Raw genomic sequence first — 18,633 nt, forward strand, 5'->3', positions numbered from 1 at the left:
TGGTGATTTTTATTTCCTTCCCCGTAAAGAAAAGTAAAATTTCTGGTCTGCACCGCTATCTTTGCTTTGCATCTAACTTTCTAAAACTCTACCAGGTGCATCCTATATTTCTCAAACTCATTTGTTACGGATTTTTCCTTTAAAGACTTCTTATATTCCATACTCCAAATATCATATCCATTTTATTTTACTTACCAAGCCAAGGTCGTGCCAAGTTACCAGTCCTAATCTAAAACTTCCGTGAATGTTTCTGAACGATTTTTTTTTTTATTTTATTTTTTTACAGGAGAAAGTTTTTAGCCTCACTCCAAATCCCCAAGCTGGAAAACTACCCTTATTGTCTCTCTGTGGCTGCTTATTCAATATATTCACAGCTAACATCTATATGTAGAGGTCTTCTCTTTGATCCATAACCACAGAACGCGCCATGCGGTGGTGACAGAAATCCACGTTAGTTGATACAAATAAAAAATAATAAAAAAAAAAAAAAACTAGACAATTTAGAAGGAAATTTATTTACTCCTCTACTTCCAAAGCATTTCCACCAGTTACATTTTTCAAGAACAACATAGTTGCTTTTCCAATTTTATGAACGGTATTACAATAGTATCGTTTAAGTACATTACATAACAAAATTAAGATTAAAATATTTACTTACACAATTAAATGAACGTCAATCATCTCTCAAGCGCGTTTCTATCTAAATGCATATAGGTTCAGTTTCTCGTAGCAAATCATTTATATTTCGTTTCTGGTCATTTAGATAGCGCACAAATACTGAATTCTTACTTGAAACCGAAGTAATGTCTTTTTCATTTTTGCCGGTTCTATCACTAAATATACAATCGCTCATATTAATATTCGGTTTTTAATAGGAATTGCCAAAAATAGATTGCATTTGAGTAATAAAAGGTCAAGTAAACATAATTTACAAGGTAAAAGATAAGTGGATATATATTGAACGCTGAAAAAATGTGGCACAAAATGCTAATCAATGATTGGTAACGGGATGTGAAACAGATAATGGGCAAAAAATATCTCCCATTAATATTCGGTTTCGATAACGCCAACGGTGCCCTCTCATTTCTGTACTATGTAGAGGGCATGGTATGGTTACAAGATATGTACTACAGATGACAGCAGAAGAGAGGTCATAGCAGAGGTGCATAATCAGCACTGAACGTTGTGAATCAAATAGGCTACATGGACTGTGGTGAATATGGGTAGAAAAGGTAACAATACAAGTCTCGAGCAGTGGCAATTGATCTGTCATCATGCAAAAGGGCTAAAATAGCTGAAACATTACGCATCCCCAAGAGTACCGTTAGAGACATTGTCAGAATGTATAAAAATGACAATAGAATAGAATCCATACCACAAATTGGACAGCCCAGGAAATTGTCAGATAGTGACGAACGTGCTATTCTTCGCAAAATTAAGAACAATCCCAGACTAAGTGCAGTGAGTATTGCGTCATAAACTCCGAGTTAGGCAAGAACGTTATCGCAGAATGTTGAAATATTCTATGTTTCATGGTAGGGTACCAAGTAAAAGACCTACGTAAGTAAAGTCAATAGAAGAAAAGATTTAATTTCGCAAGAAAACATGTGGGTAAGTCGGTAAGTCTTATTCGTAGACGAAAGTAAATTTGAGGTGTTTGGTTTAGACGTTTTTCCACCAATCTACCGACTTACCCACATGTTCTCGTGCGAAATTAAATCTTTTCTTCTATTGACTTTACTTACGTAGGTCTTTTACTTGGTACCCTACCATGAAACATAGAATATTTCAACATTCTGCGATAACGTTCTTGCCTAACTCGGAGTTTATGACGCAATACTCACTGCACTTAGTCTGGGATTGTTCTTAATTTTGCGAAGAATAGCACGTTCGTCACTATCTGACAATTTCCTGGGCTGTCCAATTTGTGGTATGGATTCTATTCTATTGTCATTTTTATACATTCTGACAATGTCTCTAACGGTACTCTTGGGGATGCGTAATGTTTCAGCTATTTTAGCCCTTTTGCATGATGACAGATCAATTGCCACTGCTCGAGACTTGTATTGTTACCTTTTCTACCCATATTCACCACAGTCCATGTAACCTATTTGATTCACAACGTTCAGTGCTGATTATGCACCTCTGCTATGACCTCTCTTCTGCTGTCATCTGTAGTACATATCTTGTAACCATACCATGCCCTCTACATAGTACAGAAACGAGAGGGCACCGTTGGCGTTATCGAAACCGAATATTAATGGGAGATATTTTTTGTCCATTATCTGTTTCACATCCCGTTACCAATCATTGATTAGCATTTTGTGCCACATTTTTTTTCAGCGTTCAATATATATCCACTTATCTTTTACCTTATAAATTATGTTTACTTGACCTTTTATTACTCAAATGCAATCTATTTTTGGCAATTCCTAATAAAAACCGAATATTAATGTGAGCGACTGTAATAGGTACCAGAACTTGATCTTTTCTGATAGGCCTATCTTGGATTGCAATGTATATACATAGATGGGTGCTTATTTCGAATCAAACGCTGGAAGACGTTGTTCCAAGCTTCACAGATGATAAACTATGTAGTGTCTGTTCATGAACATTCCATAAAGCTGACGGGAATTGCTCCAGTACAATTCTGGTTCTCAATTGGCTGGAGTTGCTCGAACGACGCCACTGATCTCGACGAAAGTTCGCCTCACATAAGTTTTATCAAAATTATATATATATATATATATATATATATATATATATATATATATATATATATATATATATATATAAATATGCCAGCTCTAGTAATGTATTCTGCTTACATATGTCAGACCACTTTTAACTGAGTTCACCATAACCATGAACCAGTACCGAACTGGCCAGGTTGAGGGCCCTTGGCGCGGGTCCTTAAAGGCCCCTCACATATATGATATAAATAAATAAATAAATAAATATAAATATATACAGGCGCGGGTCCAAGGGGAGCTATATGGGCTATAGCCCCCCTTGACACTGGATACACTGGATAAAATGGGCTTCAATCCTGCTTTACACCGGATAAAGAAGCAAACCATGGTTTAGCCCCTACCTTGATCATATCCTGGATATATATATATATATATAAACTTAACATTTCGGACTAGAGGGGCCTTTGTTAGTACGAAGTTTTACTGGCTCACGGAGCCGTACTGATATGAGCAAGAGGGGCCCGAGAAGACTCCTTTCGGAAAGACGAACTTAGGCTTCTGCAACCTTTTCGGTAGGAAGACAATAAAGCATTTGCGATCACGAAAATTCGACCAAGGCCTACAGGTCTTTCGCCTCGTGATCCCTGCAGGGCTTCTCGGGCCTCGGGTCCTTGGCGATTGCCAAGTAGCCAACGTGGCCAGTCCAGCACTGCCATGAACCCTTTCGCTATATGTACTCACTGATTCACCTTCCCAGTATAGGAATTAAGTTCCGAAATATAACTTTCGAGTTTTCCTCTACATAGACTGTGACAGATGATAGAAACAGTGCTTCGCGTTTACACTTGGTTCAGAAACTTGTTTTACAGTTTTCGTCATCACCATTTTGAAGTTTATCATAATAGTCATAAAGTCAACTATTGTGTTTAGAGAATCACACTTATCAACAATAGTTGACAGAATATTCATTATAGGCCTCATGTGTATGATTCGGCACAAATGCATACACACACATTCCAGCTGTCTATCCTATTAGAACCCAGATGATATACAGTACAATTCGCAAAAATTACAGGAGTCATTGCGAAGTTTCCGTCCATAAACCATGATTCCAATGAGGCAAGAAGCATCAAACATTCTTTCGTAGTGAAAACCATGGTAGGAACTAGTATAAAATGAGGTATTACTCTTTCTCTTCACAGATTGTATTATTTGTAATAAATTCAGTGGACCTAGACGTTGAGTTCGTAACCTGAATCTTCATCTTTACTAGTAACTTCCAGGCTGTAACAGCTTCTTCGATACTGGGATGATCATCTTCTACGAAACTGTTTGACTCCCGAGTATAGAAAAAAAAATGAAATACTAAACTTACGAGTTAGAAGTAGATATCTGAGTTGCTTGCCGCAAAGATATTTTCCATAAATTCAAATTTATTTTTTGTTATTACCTCTATTTCAAATTACCTATGTTTTATTGAAACAATAATTTTATGCCAGTCCTGATTTGGCGATATAACTTTTCTTATTACCTAGATATATTACGATGTGCAGGTATCTTCGTAGTTTATTTTAGCGGACAAAATGTAATATTTTTACTAACATCTGAGAAATTTATACCTTATACCTTCCTGTAAAAGCATAAATAAGCTAGGTACAAAGTAGGATAAGGACCTTCACTATCCTATCCTCTATGAGAGAAACGGTGTCCACACTATTATTTACTAAAACAAGCTCTAGTTTTAAGTCGTAGTGATCTCATATAGCACCTATTCTACGCCTTCGATGCCTCAACCCGTCTCTTATTTTCCTTTACCTTTTTTCTCTGGCCTCTCCACTCTTCAGTGGGTCACAAAATCTTTTCTGCAAACGTACTTAATAAAAATGCAAAGTCGCTGTTAGAATAAGGGTACCTAATTATTTACAAGTTAATGTGGCTATTCTTCAATAAGTGGAGATCGCACATCTTCTATTATAAGTATTATAGGTATTTCATTATTATATAAGAGCGAGATGTATACCACCATCGCTAACGCGAGTATTCCTGAGGACGAACACCCGCGCTAACTCACGGGTTCCTGGATCGGGTTAGATGCAAAACTAGCTTTCAGTAACTATCGCATACAAATTGACGAAGTGATAAAATCATGACAGATAGTTCTGGTAAACAATAGGTCAGCAAAGTTTAGATATTTTACAGTGAAATGTACTGCTCCAGAGAGAAATGTCTAACAAATAATTTATGTTTACAACATACCCTAGAGTAATAACGAAATACAAATCGAAGCTAATTAATCAATACTAATCTACTTTAATCCGTTGTTTTGGCCCTATTGTACACTACACTATCTACTCTTTTTGTTCTACTTTGCCTTACTCTATACTATAGCACGCTACTTTACTCTGACATTCTACCACGCGCTTCTACATACCTACCTGCTTTGTGATCTCTACTGTACTGTACTTTGCTTCTTTTTCTTCTAAACCTTTTTTTCCCAATAGCTGGGGTCGACTCACCGCACCGTACTCTGAACCGTACTGTACTCTGCTATTCTACCCTATTCTTCGCTACTTTACACTATTCTATTCGAACATATGGTGAGGGCATTGTGGCTCATCTGTAGCACAAGAGGTCCTTGGTTCGATTCCAGGCCATGTGAGTCCGTTATTTATCCATCCCCTTTAGCCTAGAAGGCAGAGACATAAAATGTAAAACTAAATGAAGAAACTAAATTTCCGACATATTTGTCGGCTGAACAAAGGTAAATATTCAGCAATACAATAAACATTTTAATACCAATTATTATTTTTTGGCTATGTTATATTCAATTACATACTGATAATCACAATAGAATTTATGATCATTTATTTCCAGATCTTCTCACTTTTCTCGCTCATATGCAGTCTTAGTCTTTACAAAGATTTATCACAAATTAATTTTATTTCATTTCTCCAGCGTATAAGATCCATATATGTTACTATACTGTATAGTATACGCTATATTAATTATTCTTTGTTAATCTATATAATTTCCTCTACGCTACTTTACTCATGTTTATCCGTTACTCTATGTTATCCTAAGAATATTGTCTTGAGGGAGACTAAGAACACTGCTCATCACAGAAGTCGCTCTGGACGAGTAAAACCAGTAGTCGAAGTGAGACGGTATGCGGTGGTATGCCATACCGCCTCTGGGTTTTCAGTAATGAGGACATACCACCTCTGGTTTTTCAGTGATCAAGACAATATTTAAATAGCCAGTATGTTGAATCAAAATCATAATGAAACATACCGCCTCTGTTTTTTTTTTTTTTTTTCACTTTGAACACTGAGTAAACCCCACTTACAGAAGTAACTCATGAGAACGAGGTCTGTAGCTTTTTGGCTTGTGGCCTGGCTTGGCCTTTGGCTTGGCTTGTGACAGCCTTGTGGCTTTTTCTGTTTCAAGATTGGTAAGGCCAAAGTTTTACGACATTAAAGTAGAAAGTATTCCCTGCTTCAACAACTGCAACAATAACATTGAATATATCGTAATATATATAATCAATCCCCGTAAGAGTGTAGAATGACTCACGTCAAACAATGAAGCTCGAGAACCGTGAAAAGGAAACAAGTAAGCGTACTGCCAATATTGGCGGAACCCAAAGTTGCTCGATACGAGTATGAACAAGTTAAGTTCAACAGAATAGTATTGTATTGTATTGTATTTATTTTCATCCTTTATCATACAAATTGTTATGGGCCAAAAATAGTGACTATCTCTGTGAAGTTAGTCTTCCAGACCCAATTTCCTGATAGAACAAGCACACTAGTACTGGAGCAGTGGGTGAGTGAATGAAACGCCGCACAGTAGTCATAGTTGAACTACAGAAGAACGGAAGTTTATTTTTTGCAGCGTTATCTCTTCGCATATTTAATAAGATTTGGAGTATAAGCCTGCAAAATTCGAAACTGCAGTGAGATGTCTGTCTGTTAAAAATATTAAGAACATACTAAGTTCATGATTGATTCAGGGATTTTCGCGGACCAGCACGGAAATCAATACAGGTCTGTCCGTATTGGAACCCCAGCCCAGATTGACCCGAGTCAGCACTGTTTTGTCAATGCGAAATACCAGCACTAAGTTATGAAAATTACGCATTTCTGTCAGTGATTACGTGGACTTTTTAAGTGAACGATCCAAGTATCCAACGGTCCAAATACCGCTATTCTCGAAGATTACGAATGTCCTAATTCGTTACTGGAGCTCTTGTGGACTGGTTTTCTGATCACCGGAATTAACTTCAACACTTTCCGTGGTCCGTCCAATTCCCACAGTTGAACATTATTGAACACATATTGTCATTCCTGGAGCAGATATCCTCCTGCAACCTCGTAGACGGAACTAAATGCTGCACTGCATGATGAAGTTACGTCCTCTTTGAAGCTACCCAAGACTTTGCACGTATACCTCATTTCCATATGAAATCAGAGTTGCTTCTGCACGCCAACGGACGCTCCACGCCCTATTATTTAGTAAAGGTTCGATTTCTTAAGATGTTTTCATAACGTTGATGGCTATCTTTATATCCTTTTATTCTATTATATATCTTAATTTAATAAACTCTGGGAGTACTGCAATTAGCAGATATAATCTTAAATGACTGACAATCTATAAGGAAAATCATTTAATAATTATTAATAGCAGTATTCTAATTTCAAGGTATGAGCTCTGTATCAGCTTCAAGTACCAAGATACCGACATTTGTTCTCCCTATTAGAAGATTCGGAGAGTTGCTTCCTCCAGTGAAGTGCGAAAGAAAAGATTCTCGAGTGGATACGTCCGCTGAGAAGTTAGTTTCTGTAATAAATCCTGGTGACATAGGTAAATAATGTAAGAATTTAACATGTGTCAGTTAATTACTAAATTATTAAATAAAGAAGCGGTTATAGATTTCTAAACTATGCTTTGCATAAGTTTCGGAAAAAGTCCTGAACCTAGTCCATCCGTTCATCCAACAGTCCAACAGTCTGTCTGTTTATCCACCTGCCCGTATGTCCAGTCCATTGACTGATACAAGAGCAAGAACTGTAAAGGAGAGTGAGAAACGGCTGTAACTCAGCGAATTAAGAATAAAACCCATTTCCTCCCTCACTCCTTTGTTATGAAAGTAGAAGTAGTTGTAATCCACTGCAATTTCCCGAAGGGCAAGAAACATATAAATGGTGAGAAACATTTTTTTAAAACCTGAATTTATTGTCTCATGAATATGTTTAATCTCGGTTGTAGTGTTCCTATTGTAACTTTAAGTGGTAGGAATCTGTAATTTCCTATTTGAATAATATTCCTTGTTTAGGAATACTAGTTGCCATTCACTGCCTAGAGACGTATTCAGGGGAAAGGTCCTGGTGGTCTGGACCCTCCCCCACCGAAATCTCAATTTCTCTGTAAATTTAGTATAACTAGCAAACCAGGACACTATTACTGTCTAAATGATTGAATATGATACAAAATTTAAAATATTTATGACTAGCAAAGTAGTTTTAATAACACGTTAATAATATCTTAAATTAAGAATTTCTCGATAATTACTCGAATTTAAAACGGCCTCGAATCTAAGACGCACCCCGATTTCGTTGGGTTATATTAAGGAAAAATGGTAATATGTTCCGTTTTTACTATTACTAAAGCGCTCTTTAATATTGATCATTTACGGTGATTTTTATATACCCCTCTCCCCTCTCCATGTTGCGGGGCACGGCATGATAAAAATTATCCCAGGCCCGAATGTCATGTATGTTGAAAATTTTATCGAGGTCGGTTGGGAAGTCCAAGATATAAGTTCTACTTATTTTTATATATTAATCTCCCCTTCCCTAAGTTCTACCGTCAAAGTGAAACTATAATATATATATATATATATATATATATATATATATATATATATATATATATATATATATATATATATATATATAATCCAGGCTCGAATGTCATCTATGCTGAAAATTTGATCGCGATCGATCAGGTGGTTCAAGAGTTATTAACTTTTATTTATTTTTATATATATCTTCCCTTCACTCCTCCTGCCCTAAGTTCTAACCGTCAAAGGGATATGATATAAACCACCCCAGGTCCGAACCTGAACCTCTCGGGATCTTATCGTACAATTTGTACCATATGGGTGTTTCAAGATACATTGCGTTATAACTCTCCTATTTGAGCTTTTTCGTCCGTTTTTGTTTTTTTGTTTTTGTTTTTGTTTTTGTTTATGTGTTTGTTTTTCAACTCCAGAGGCATTGTAGAAGAAGTTATGTATGGCTTCACACCTTCCTACGTCGAGACATAGGAGGGGATGACGTCATAATTTTAAAAAAATATATTTTCTTTTATTAAGCCTATGTTCATTATTTTTGGCGGGCTTATTTTTACACGTAGAAGATTGAAAGTTTGTTCAAACATTCAGTGAACCTTTAGTATTTACCAGATTATTTTTTAGATTTCTGCGTTAGCAGAAGGGGGGTCCAGGAGGACAAAAGTTAAAAAAGGGATATTTTAACCCAAAAATCCCTTTCTTCGGGATTTTCCCGCCTCAGATACATGATGGAGACACGTGAGTCGTACCGTCTGAAAGGCAGTTCTATTCTGAAGAGAATGATTGGCAAACCATGACTCTAGGGTAATTAGGGATGTCTCATAGAATTTTTATCAAAATATCCTTCTGTATACGGGAATATGGGACATTGTCGGTATATATTTTTTTGGCTTACTTTTGCACCTAGAAGATTGAAATTGTGCACAAACATTCAGTCCATCGAGTAGTATTTAAAAGATTTTTTTTCAGATTTCTGCGTTAAAACAGGGATGTCCAGAGGGGCAAAAAGTTGAAAAAAGGGATATTTTTACCAAAAAATCCCTTTCTTCGGGATTCTTTCGCCTTAGATACATGATGGAGACATGTGAATGGCACGACCTGAAAGGCAGTTCTATTCTGAAGATAATGATTGGCGGATTATAGTCCTAGGGTAAATAGAGATGTCTCAGGAAATTTTTTTACCTGAGATGAGGGTCTTTTGCGGTAATTTGGGGTATTGTGGGGATTCTTGATAAAATTTCTCCCACCCTTATTATTCAAGATAGAAACTTGAAATTTGGCACACACATTTAATCTATCAAGTTCTATTTATCAGATATTTTTAGATCTCTACGTTCACACAGGGCCATTCCAGAGGGGCCCAAAGTGTGAAAAAAATCCCCCCCCCCCCGAAATTTTCTCTTTGACACCACTTTTCCCTGATTATTTGATTAAGATCGGTTCGGTGGTTTAAGATGAAATCACAGACAGTCACTTTTATTTTTATTTTTATTTTACACACATGTCCCCCTTTCCCTACCCTACACTGTGCCGCCAAAGTAAAATGACGATAACATCCCAGGTCCAAATCTTATCTATGTGGAAAGTTTGATCGAGATCCGTCGCGTGGTTCAAGAGTTATTAAGTTTTATTCATTTTCATATATTTACTCCCTCCCCTCCTGTAAGTTCTACCATTAAAATGAAATAATAATAATAAAAAAACTTCCCAGGTTCGAACTTCATCTATGTTGAAAATTTGATTGAGATAGATCAAGTGGTTCAAGAGTTATTAACTCACGAACATGGTCACTTTTATTTTTATATTTATTGTAAATCTCCTTCTCCTCCCCATCTTCTACGTTGTTCCGCCAAAGTGAAACGGTAAAATCCATCCCAGGCACGAACGTCATCTATGCGGAAAATTTGATCGAGATTGGTCCTTTAGTTAAAGAGTTATTAAGTTTTATTTAATTTTTTATAATTCCCCCTCCCCTAAATCCTATCGTCAAAATAAATAGCTAAAAGGACTCCCAGGCTAGAACTGCACCTACATCAAAAATTTGATCGAGATCGGTCGGGTGGTTCAAGAGAGTAAGAGTCACAAACATAGTCACTTTCAATTTGGATCTGAAGTTTTTTTGTTCACAGACACCGTTGTTAATATATAGATTTTACAAGTAATTTTATAAGTTTTAATATAATTTATACGTACTTATATTGAATTAGAACCTTCGCGAAAAGCTATGACTCCCAACCCGAAATAAATTACTGGGTATATCCCTGCTACCCATACGTCTCTACTGAAAGTGTTTTGATTTTAATATTGATCCATGTACAGCAAAAACACTAATACTGAGACAAAGTTTTTGATAGAGCGAAAACACTGATACATAATGAGAAGTTGTTATATATGAGGTGATATCAAAAAGTTTGAGACTAATTCTGTTTACCAAAAACAAATCTTAATTTATCTATGTTTACACACTATCACCTTCAAAATAGTCACATTGTACAGCAATACAGAGTTCCTAGCATTTTTGTTACTGCAGTAATGTGTCCTGAAAGTCTTCTTCTCGATGCGTGTCAAGCACCTTAAGCGATTTGCGCTGGATTTCCGTAATGGTGTCCAAACGCTGACCTGTGAGCTGGATCTTCAGCTTCGGAAACATGCTGAAGTCCGTAGTTAGTAGAGTGGGTGCAGAAGTGCGATCATCTTATTTCTGGTTAGAAATTAACGTGTGAGGAGAACACGGTGACAGGGTGCTTGATCCGGTCGCTTTCACCAAATGTCCTTCCTCAGACATCTTAAAACCTGACAGTCGAACTCGCTATTGATGGTGTGGCCCCCGGGGATGAATTCGTGATGCACAATGCCGCAAATGTCGAAAAAGACGATAAACATACACTTGGTCAAGTTGTGGACCTGCTTCGCCTTTTTCGGTCGTGGAAGTAATGGGCTCTTAAACTGGGAAGACTGTTGCTTTGTCTTAGGGTCGTACCCGTACACCCAAATTCCGTCACGGGTAATGATTTTTGACATGATGGACGGGTCATTCACGGTACGTTGACCGAGCTCTTGGCAGACTTCGGCACGGTGTTCCTTCTGCTTCTGAGTCAGTAGCTGGGATGAACTTGGCAGCAACATGGCGCATGTTCAAATCATATGTGAATATTGCCTGCATGGTTTCCTATGACACACCGAATAACTGCGACAGTGTTGTTGTTTGTTCTCCGACAATCGTAATTTAGCAACTTGTGCATTACGATCGTCGGAGAACAATCCACAACACTGTCGCAGTTATTTGGTGTGTCATAGGAAACCATGCAGGCAATATTCACATATGATTTAAACATGCGCCATGTTGCTGCCATTGCCTTCAAGGAGCACAACACCCGAAAATCTTGAAACAATGCACAAGTTGCTAAATTGTTTCAAGATTTTCGGGTGTTGTGCTAATTGAAGGTCATCCTGATCTCTTGTTCTCTTCCACTGAAGTTCTTCCGCTCTTGAAACGCTCGTGTCCCTTAAAACACCTCAAACGACTCATTGCAGCATTGCCGTACACATACCGAATCATGCCAAGCAACTCTATGCTGGATTTTCCCAGTTTCACATAGAATTTCAGTTTCGCTTGTTGTTCTAACTTGCTATCCATGATGAAATCACAAACATAGTGACGCACATGGTCAGAATAGCACCAGCTGCACAGCTCTCGATGTACACAGAACGATGTCTCTGGTACACTGACTTATGAAGATCGGTGCTACCGGTGTCTGTGCATGCACACCCTTGCATTGCCATCTGTTGTCGTGTTACAGAACTACTCTCGAAACTTTTTCATACTGTGTCGTAATATATATATATATATATATATATATATATATATATATATATATATATATATATATATATATATATATATAGAGAGAGAGAGAGAGAGAGAGAGAGAGAGAGAGGGAGGGGGAGGGGGAGGGAGATCTAGCATATCAAGAGTAAGTTCCAACTCCTCCTTTTATCCATCAACAAAACCGGAATTAATAAATCACTAATTTTCAGATCATTTGATCACTATAATTGGGAAATCTACCGTAGTCTCTCAATCTAAAACAGCGGTATATTTTCAAATCACGACGATTCAGTATTGAAGCTGATTCAAATAGAGAAATATGGCCGGAGATGGAATCTGTTCTTGGAACGCTGAATCTATGTCATCATCATCATTCTGCCACTATTGGCAGGACACTTGCGGTAACTGAGAAGCTTCAATACTTTCCGGTCTTCCGCTAACCTTGTCTTCACGTGCGATTTTTCTGTTTCGACAGCATCCATCAATTGTAGGCTCCCTCTCTTTCTTGCCACATACTCTCCAACACACCCCTCATGATACAGTTCCTTCTTAGCCAATGTCCAACCAGTTCCTCTTCCTCTTGTCAATAATATCTAAAACTTATTTTTCATCCACCATTTCTAACAACTTGCCATTCGTTCTCCGCTCGACTCAACTAATTCCCTCCATTCTTCTCCACACCCACATTTCGAAAGCTTTCAGTCGTCTTTCATCATTTTGCGTAATGTCCATGTTTTTGCCCCATACAGTACAGTACTTCACATGAAGCATTTTATGAGTCTTTTTCTCAACTCTGCTCATGGTTCCCACAAAAACAGACTTTTCTTCCTCATAAGGGATTCTTTCGTCATTGCTCTCCTTGCTTTTATTTTACGTTCGGACTTCATATCATGAATCTATGTCGTAAATAGTTGTTTGCTATATCTTATAGTTTCTCCTCTATAGAAGACGACATTAAAACCGAAAAGTATACTAGTCGTTAAGAAGTTTGATTTACCAAAACTCATCCTGTCTAGTCGCGTGTCTACCTTCCCGGGATATAAGAAAACTCAAGAACTACTTTGTGGATTACCATCAATTTTGGCCAAACTGTACAGAATCAAATGTTTTGTTGATGGAGGTGATCCATCCAACGGAAGTGGCACAAATCAAGAATTTCTGGCTTTAACGTTGATCACTATAGACCAAAAATTGTAATAGATGGCGAGAAGCGAATTGCTGCAGTCAATTAAGGATCACAACAATGTATTTCATCTCTATTCTTGAGTTGAGTTGATTTTGAGTTTAACGTTCATTTCAGCAGCGAGGCTATGTGAGACAGGACCTACTGATTAACGTGGAATTCGAAACACATGAGCTCCCGCCAGGAATCGAACCCGGGTCACCCACGCCAAAGGAACTGCTTACTGCTTAGCCACGAAGGAGCTCTCCTTAAGTCTTTACTAAAACCGGAAGTGATTGAAATCCACTACAACTTCTAGTCTCAATAACCATGTCGGTCCCGACGTCCCCCACAGGGGACATAAAATATGACGACATTATTATTTCTTTACAACTTTAAAATCAGATTGGCAACATTGAAAACTGTTTACAGGAGATGATCATAGATGGATCATCCCTTGTAAACAGTTTTCAATGTTGCCAGTCTGTTTGTAAAGCTGTAAAGAAATAATAATGTCGTCATATATTATGTCCCCTGTGGGGGACGCCAGGACCGACATGGATAAGGTGCGTAGGACAAGAACGACAAGAGATTAAAAGAAGTATGTTTTTAATAGATTTAGCGTTCTAAGTATATATATTATCTTCCCTCTTAGCCCTCTATTCAAACCGGAAGTGGCGGAAATGAACTATTTCCGGTTTTAACGTTAATCGCTATAGAGTAAAAAATGATAATAGATAGCGGAAAGCTTTTTCCTGTAATCAATTAAGCATCCCAAGAATATATCCAATTTCCATTCTAATCTCTCTACTAAAACCAAAAGTAATAGAAATCTACTATCTCTTCCAGTTTCAATATTAATTAAGAAAATGTTGCGCCTTACAAACCAAACTCCTTACCGTGGTACACATGTGATATTGGTACTTGCTACTACTTTGTGTTTGAATACATAAGCTTATTTGAAATATTTTTTTGGAATCCTGAATCCGAATCACAAAACAGTTTATTTCCTCCTATTACTATTTCCATTGCATGGGAAGACACACTGAAGCCGAAAACTGAAGTCGGAAACCAGAAATATTTTGTACAAACCTCTGGTTTCTGTAGAGAGATACGAGCAGAGCTAGAACTTACCTTGGAACTGAATCCGTGTTAAAAAGAGCTTCTCTATATCTATTACCGTTTTTCTCTATGGGGATCTGTGTCGAAAGTGGAAACCATATATTTCCACACTTTTCGTTTTAATAGAGGGGTAAATCTTGCCATAAAACTTAGACTTAGGAATGTGAATGTCAATTCATATCATAAAACTTTTTCTCGAGATCAATGAAGAGGAAACTACAACTTGCAGACCAGACGCTGACCCTAAACGTTCCATGACACGGACAGCGATTGATTTCTAGTCTGACAAATTTAACACCACATCTCAAAGTCATACCAGTTTCAACCAGGTTATGATTTTTTTAAGTATATAAATGCGTTTACAATTTCATTCATCACCTTTCATCATTAACAGAATTTCATTCCACGAACTTTGTAATATGTACCATTGACCCGGGAGAAGGTATTTCTTTTTAGGAGAACATTATTGAAACCGAAATTGGTATTGGATTTCTAGCACTTCTGGTTTTTAGTAAAGAAATAAGGGTAGAGATATAACTTATTGGTATGATGAATCCACTAAAAAAATCGTTAGTTAGTTTACTGACTATAATGATCATAGTTCAAACCGGAAATGGTTGATTTTTATCAGTTCCATTTCGAATAGGGGATTAAGAGTAGAGATTGAACATATTCTCGGGACATTGAATCCATACCAATAAAGCGATTTCTCGCTATCACTTTGTCGTTTTTGCTCTGAAGCCTGACAGATGGACGGACGTAGCCATTCTATAACAGTTTCCAATACTTATGCATAGCAAAGTTTAGAAGCCTTAAGAAATCAAGAGCTACGTTGTTTGAGACAAAATGTACGTTCAATGTTATAGGATTAAGGTAAATATTTATTAACCTGTTCAGAAGCATTGTCAGTAATAGCAAAGAAATTTCACACGTACTTAAAATATGTATGTATGTATATGTATTCCCACCAAAATAGGGTTTCCAATAAGAAGTTCAATATTCTCCTTCTTTAAAAAAATGACTAATACGTAGTAATATGGTACGAATTTAAAAAAAAAAAAAAGTAGTAGTGGATACTCATTTGCCTCCTTGTTCCAGAAATAAAGCCTGATACATAAAACAACCTTTCACTGCAGTTTCAAAGAGTTAGGCCCCCCTCACTCTTTTTAATATGCGTGTATCTTTGTTGATGTCGAAAAATGGTAGAAAAAAGAAGATTCATACGTTGTCTTGAATCTTGCTAATTGAATATTTGCAACCATGGTGTAGGTGAATGAAATTCCTACTCAAACCAAGGAACACGGGGATTTCTCGAAGTCCATGTACCTAGTATGAAGTGGTTTCTTGATACGTATTCAGTGCTCCAAAAATACCCGTAGATTGTATCTCCTGTCTTAACACACTATTCAAACAGAAATTTCCTAGGAATTAGTATTTCTGTTTTCAACAATGATAATCATAGATCTAAAATTATAATATGTACCAAAAAGCCTAATTTAAAGAATGAGGTCCATGCAGACACCTGTCGAAAAAAAAAATGTATAAGATTTTTGAGACCAGCCATCCTGTGTGAGATTTTCCTCATTTACAGCAGGTAAATCCGTGGATGGCACTCTAACAAAATGGACCCAGGCCATTTCCTTTCTTCTTCTCCTGTTCCCCAGAAAGTGTGATCGCCGAGGGACGTCATCCTGGGCTGACATGGCCATAGATGCCACAAGCCCAGAAATTTAATTCATTAAATTTAATTAGTACTATGTCTGTGTCTGCGTTGAATTCCAAAGTCGTGATTTTGTGACTACGACTGGAAGCTAACAAAATAACCTCCATACTTTCGTCTTACGTTATCATCGTTCTTCACTCATTCTGCTGTATACACTGCGCGGCTATATGCGACGTAAACCTACAGCTTAACGTGGAATCCGAACCACATGAGCCAGGAATCAAACCTTGTCTTCCACGTAAAAGGCATGTATGCTAATATCTTAGCCACAAGAGAGAGTTCTGTATATATTAAAATGAAACGAGGAAGGAAAAAATGTCTGTAATTCAATTTTTTTCACACCCTATGGAATTGTTTTCTCATTTTTTAAAGTATTATACTGTTTTCCTTTCTTTTGCAAAATTTTACTGGCTGGCTGCATTAGAGTTCAGCGTTTCTTTTGACCACGAGGGTATCGGAACCACTCAAGTTTTAATACACTCAAATTATAATGTTCTCGCACCACAAATCAAACCTGGGTACCAAACGTAGACGCGGTAGCCACAGAGAGAAATTTTTAAACATTTCATAATTTCAGTAGGACACTAACCAAACAAGTCGAACTGGTGCATTAGAACAGATGCATTTGCTTTCATGACGTGCAAAACTACAATGGTATATACACACACACCTAAAAATAAATAAATAAATAAATAAATAAATAAATAAATAAATAAATAAATAAAAATAAATCACATCAACGTATTAAATGCCTACAACACTTTTTTAAAAAAAAATCTGGGTTAGTCAAATGTGACTCAAAAGTCAAATGTGACTTTTACTTATACATATACGTAATTTTATACGTAAGTCTGGGTTAGTCACTCAAAAGTCAAATGTGACTTTTACTTATACATATACGTAATTTTATACGTAAGTCTGGGTTAGTCACTCAAAAGTCAAATGTGACTTTTACTTATACATATACGTAATTTTATACGTAAGTCTGGGTTAGTCACTCAAAAGTCAAATGTGACTTTTACTTATACATATACGTAATTTTATACGTAAGTCTGGGTTAGTCACTCAAAAGTCAAATGTGACTTTTACTTATACATATACGTAATTTTAAGTACGCTGTGTAATGATAGAGTAATTCTTTCTTCAAGAAAATGGACTTACACACTAGAGCTTTTCTATTTCAACTGTGTCCCTACTGACGCTGCTGTCGATGTGTTTCCCCTTTCCTCCCTCGACAGAGGAGGAACAAAGTTGCTGCGGCCGAGAAATTTAATTGTTGGATGCGAAAGCGTTGCCACAATAAATTATTTTACGGACTTAGCCGTGCACTGTCTTGTTAGCCATTGTAAGTAACCTACGATCTTCACTCATAAAGACCAAACGACTGAATGACAAATTGGCAACATAGCCGAGGTCGTTTACTTCTTTCCTTAAAGCAAAGGGAGAATTTCGTCCGTAAAAGGGCTGCGCGGGTGAGGCCGAAGTATGTTTCATATATTTTCCGAGGGCACATTTGAAATAAAAAGGTTCTAATAATACAATGAGCAGATTTGAACTAAAGTACAATTTTTTTTCTTTTCTCTCAGGTGAGCGCGTGGTAATATTACCTCCTTTAAGGTTACCAGAAACTAAAAGTACAGATATTGCAGAACTTAAACCGACATTTAGCAAGACGCCTAGTTCTCGTCTACCAAAGATAACTGTAAAGAATAAAAAGAATGAAACGTATAAGAAACCACCACTGCCACCAATAAGAGGAACAAAGAAAGTAGATTTAAAAAGTGATAAAGTAGATTTGAAATCGAAAGAAGTCCAACCATCGAAGAAACTAAATAGGAATCTTCGTGTGTCACGTCATCCTGCAATATGCTTTTGTTTTAGATGTAGAAAATAGTAGTTAGCAAAGAGAAGCAAATTTTGGCAATAAAGTTATTTTCTTACTATTGGCTATTTTTTTTTCTGTTCAGATCACTTTATAATATTTAATTAAATTATGAATGCCTGTACTTCAGAGTACTTGGCAACATCGAGGACTAAATATACAAGCAATTGACACAAGATTTTTTTCAGTACACTTTAACTTACACACTGCACTCAGAGAGATAAAGGAAGTTAAGAAAAATGTTAACACAAAATTAAGAACAGTATGATAATTATTCCTGAGACGAATATTCGGACCCAAGAGGAACGGGAATGGGGAATGGCGGAAACTTCATAACGAGGAACTACATAATTTATATGGTTCACCCA

General features: G+C 36.9%; 1 protein-coding gene across 1 annotated transcript in view; it reads left to right on the forward strand.

Moving 5' to 3' along the window:
* The window catches only part of LOC145667832 (uncharacterized), a 45,622-nt gene extending 27,334 nt beyond the window's left edge, over window positions 1–18,288 (forward strand). Inside the window, exon 5 of the mRNA XM_081735265.1 lies at window positions 17,970–18,288. Within this exon, the coding sequence (XP_081591391.1) occupies window positions 17,970–18,277 (308 nt within the window). The 3' untranslated portion in view covers window positions 18,278–18,288. The remainder of the gene's footprint in view (window positions 1–17,969) is intronic.
* The last annotated feature ends 345 nt before the right edge of the window (window positions 18,289–18,633 follow it).

The sequence above is a fragment of the Thermobia domestica genome, chromosome 1 (assembly GCF_964235325.1).
Source record: "Thermobia domestica chromosome 1, izTheDome1.hap1.1, whole genome shotgun sequence".
In the NCBI taxonomy this organism is placed as follows: domain Eukaryota; kingdom Metazoa; phylum Arthropoda; class Insecta; order Zygentoma; family Lepismatidae; genus Thermobia; species Thermobia domestica.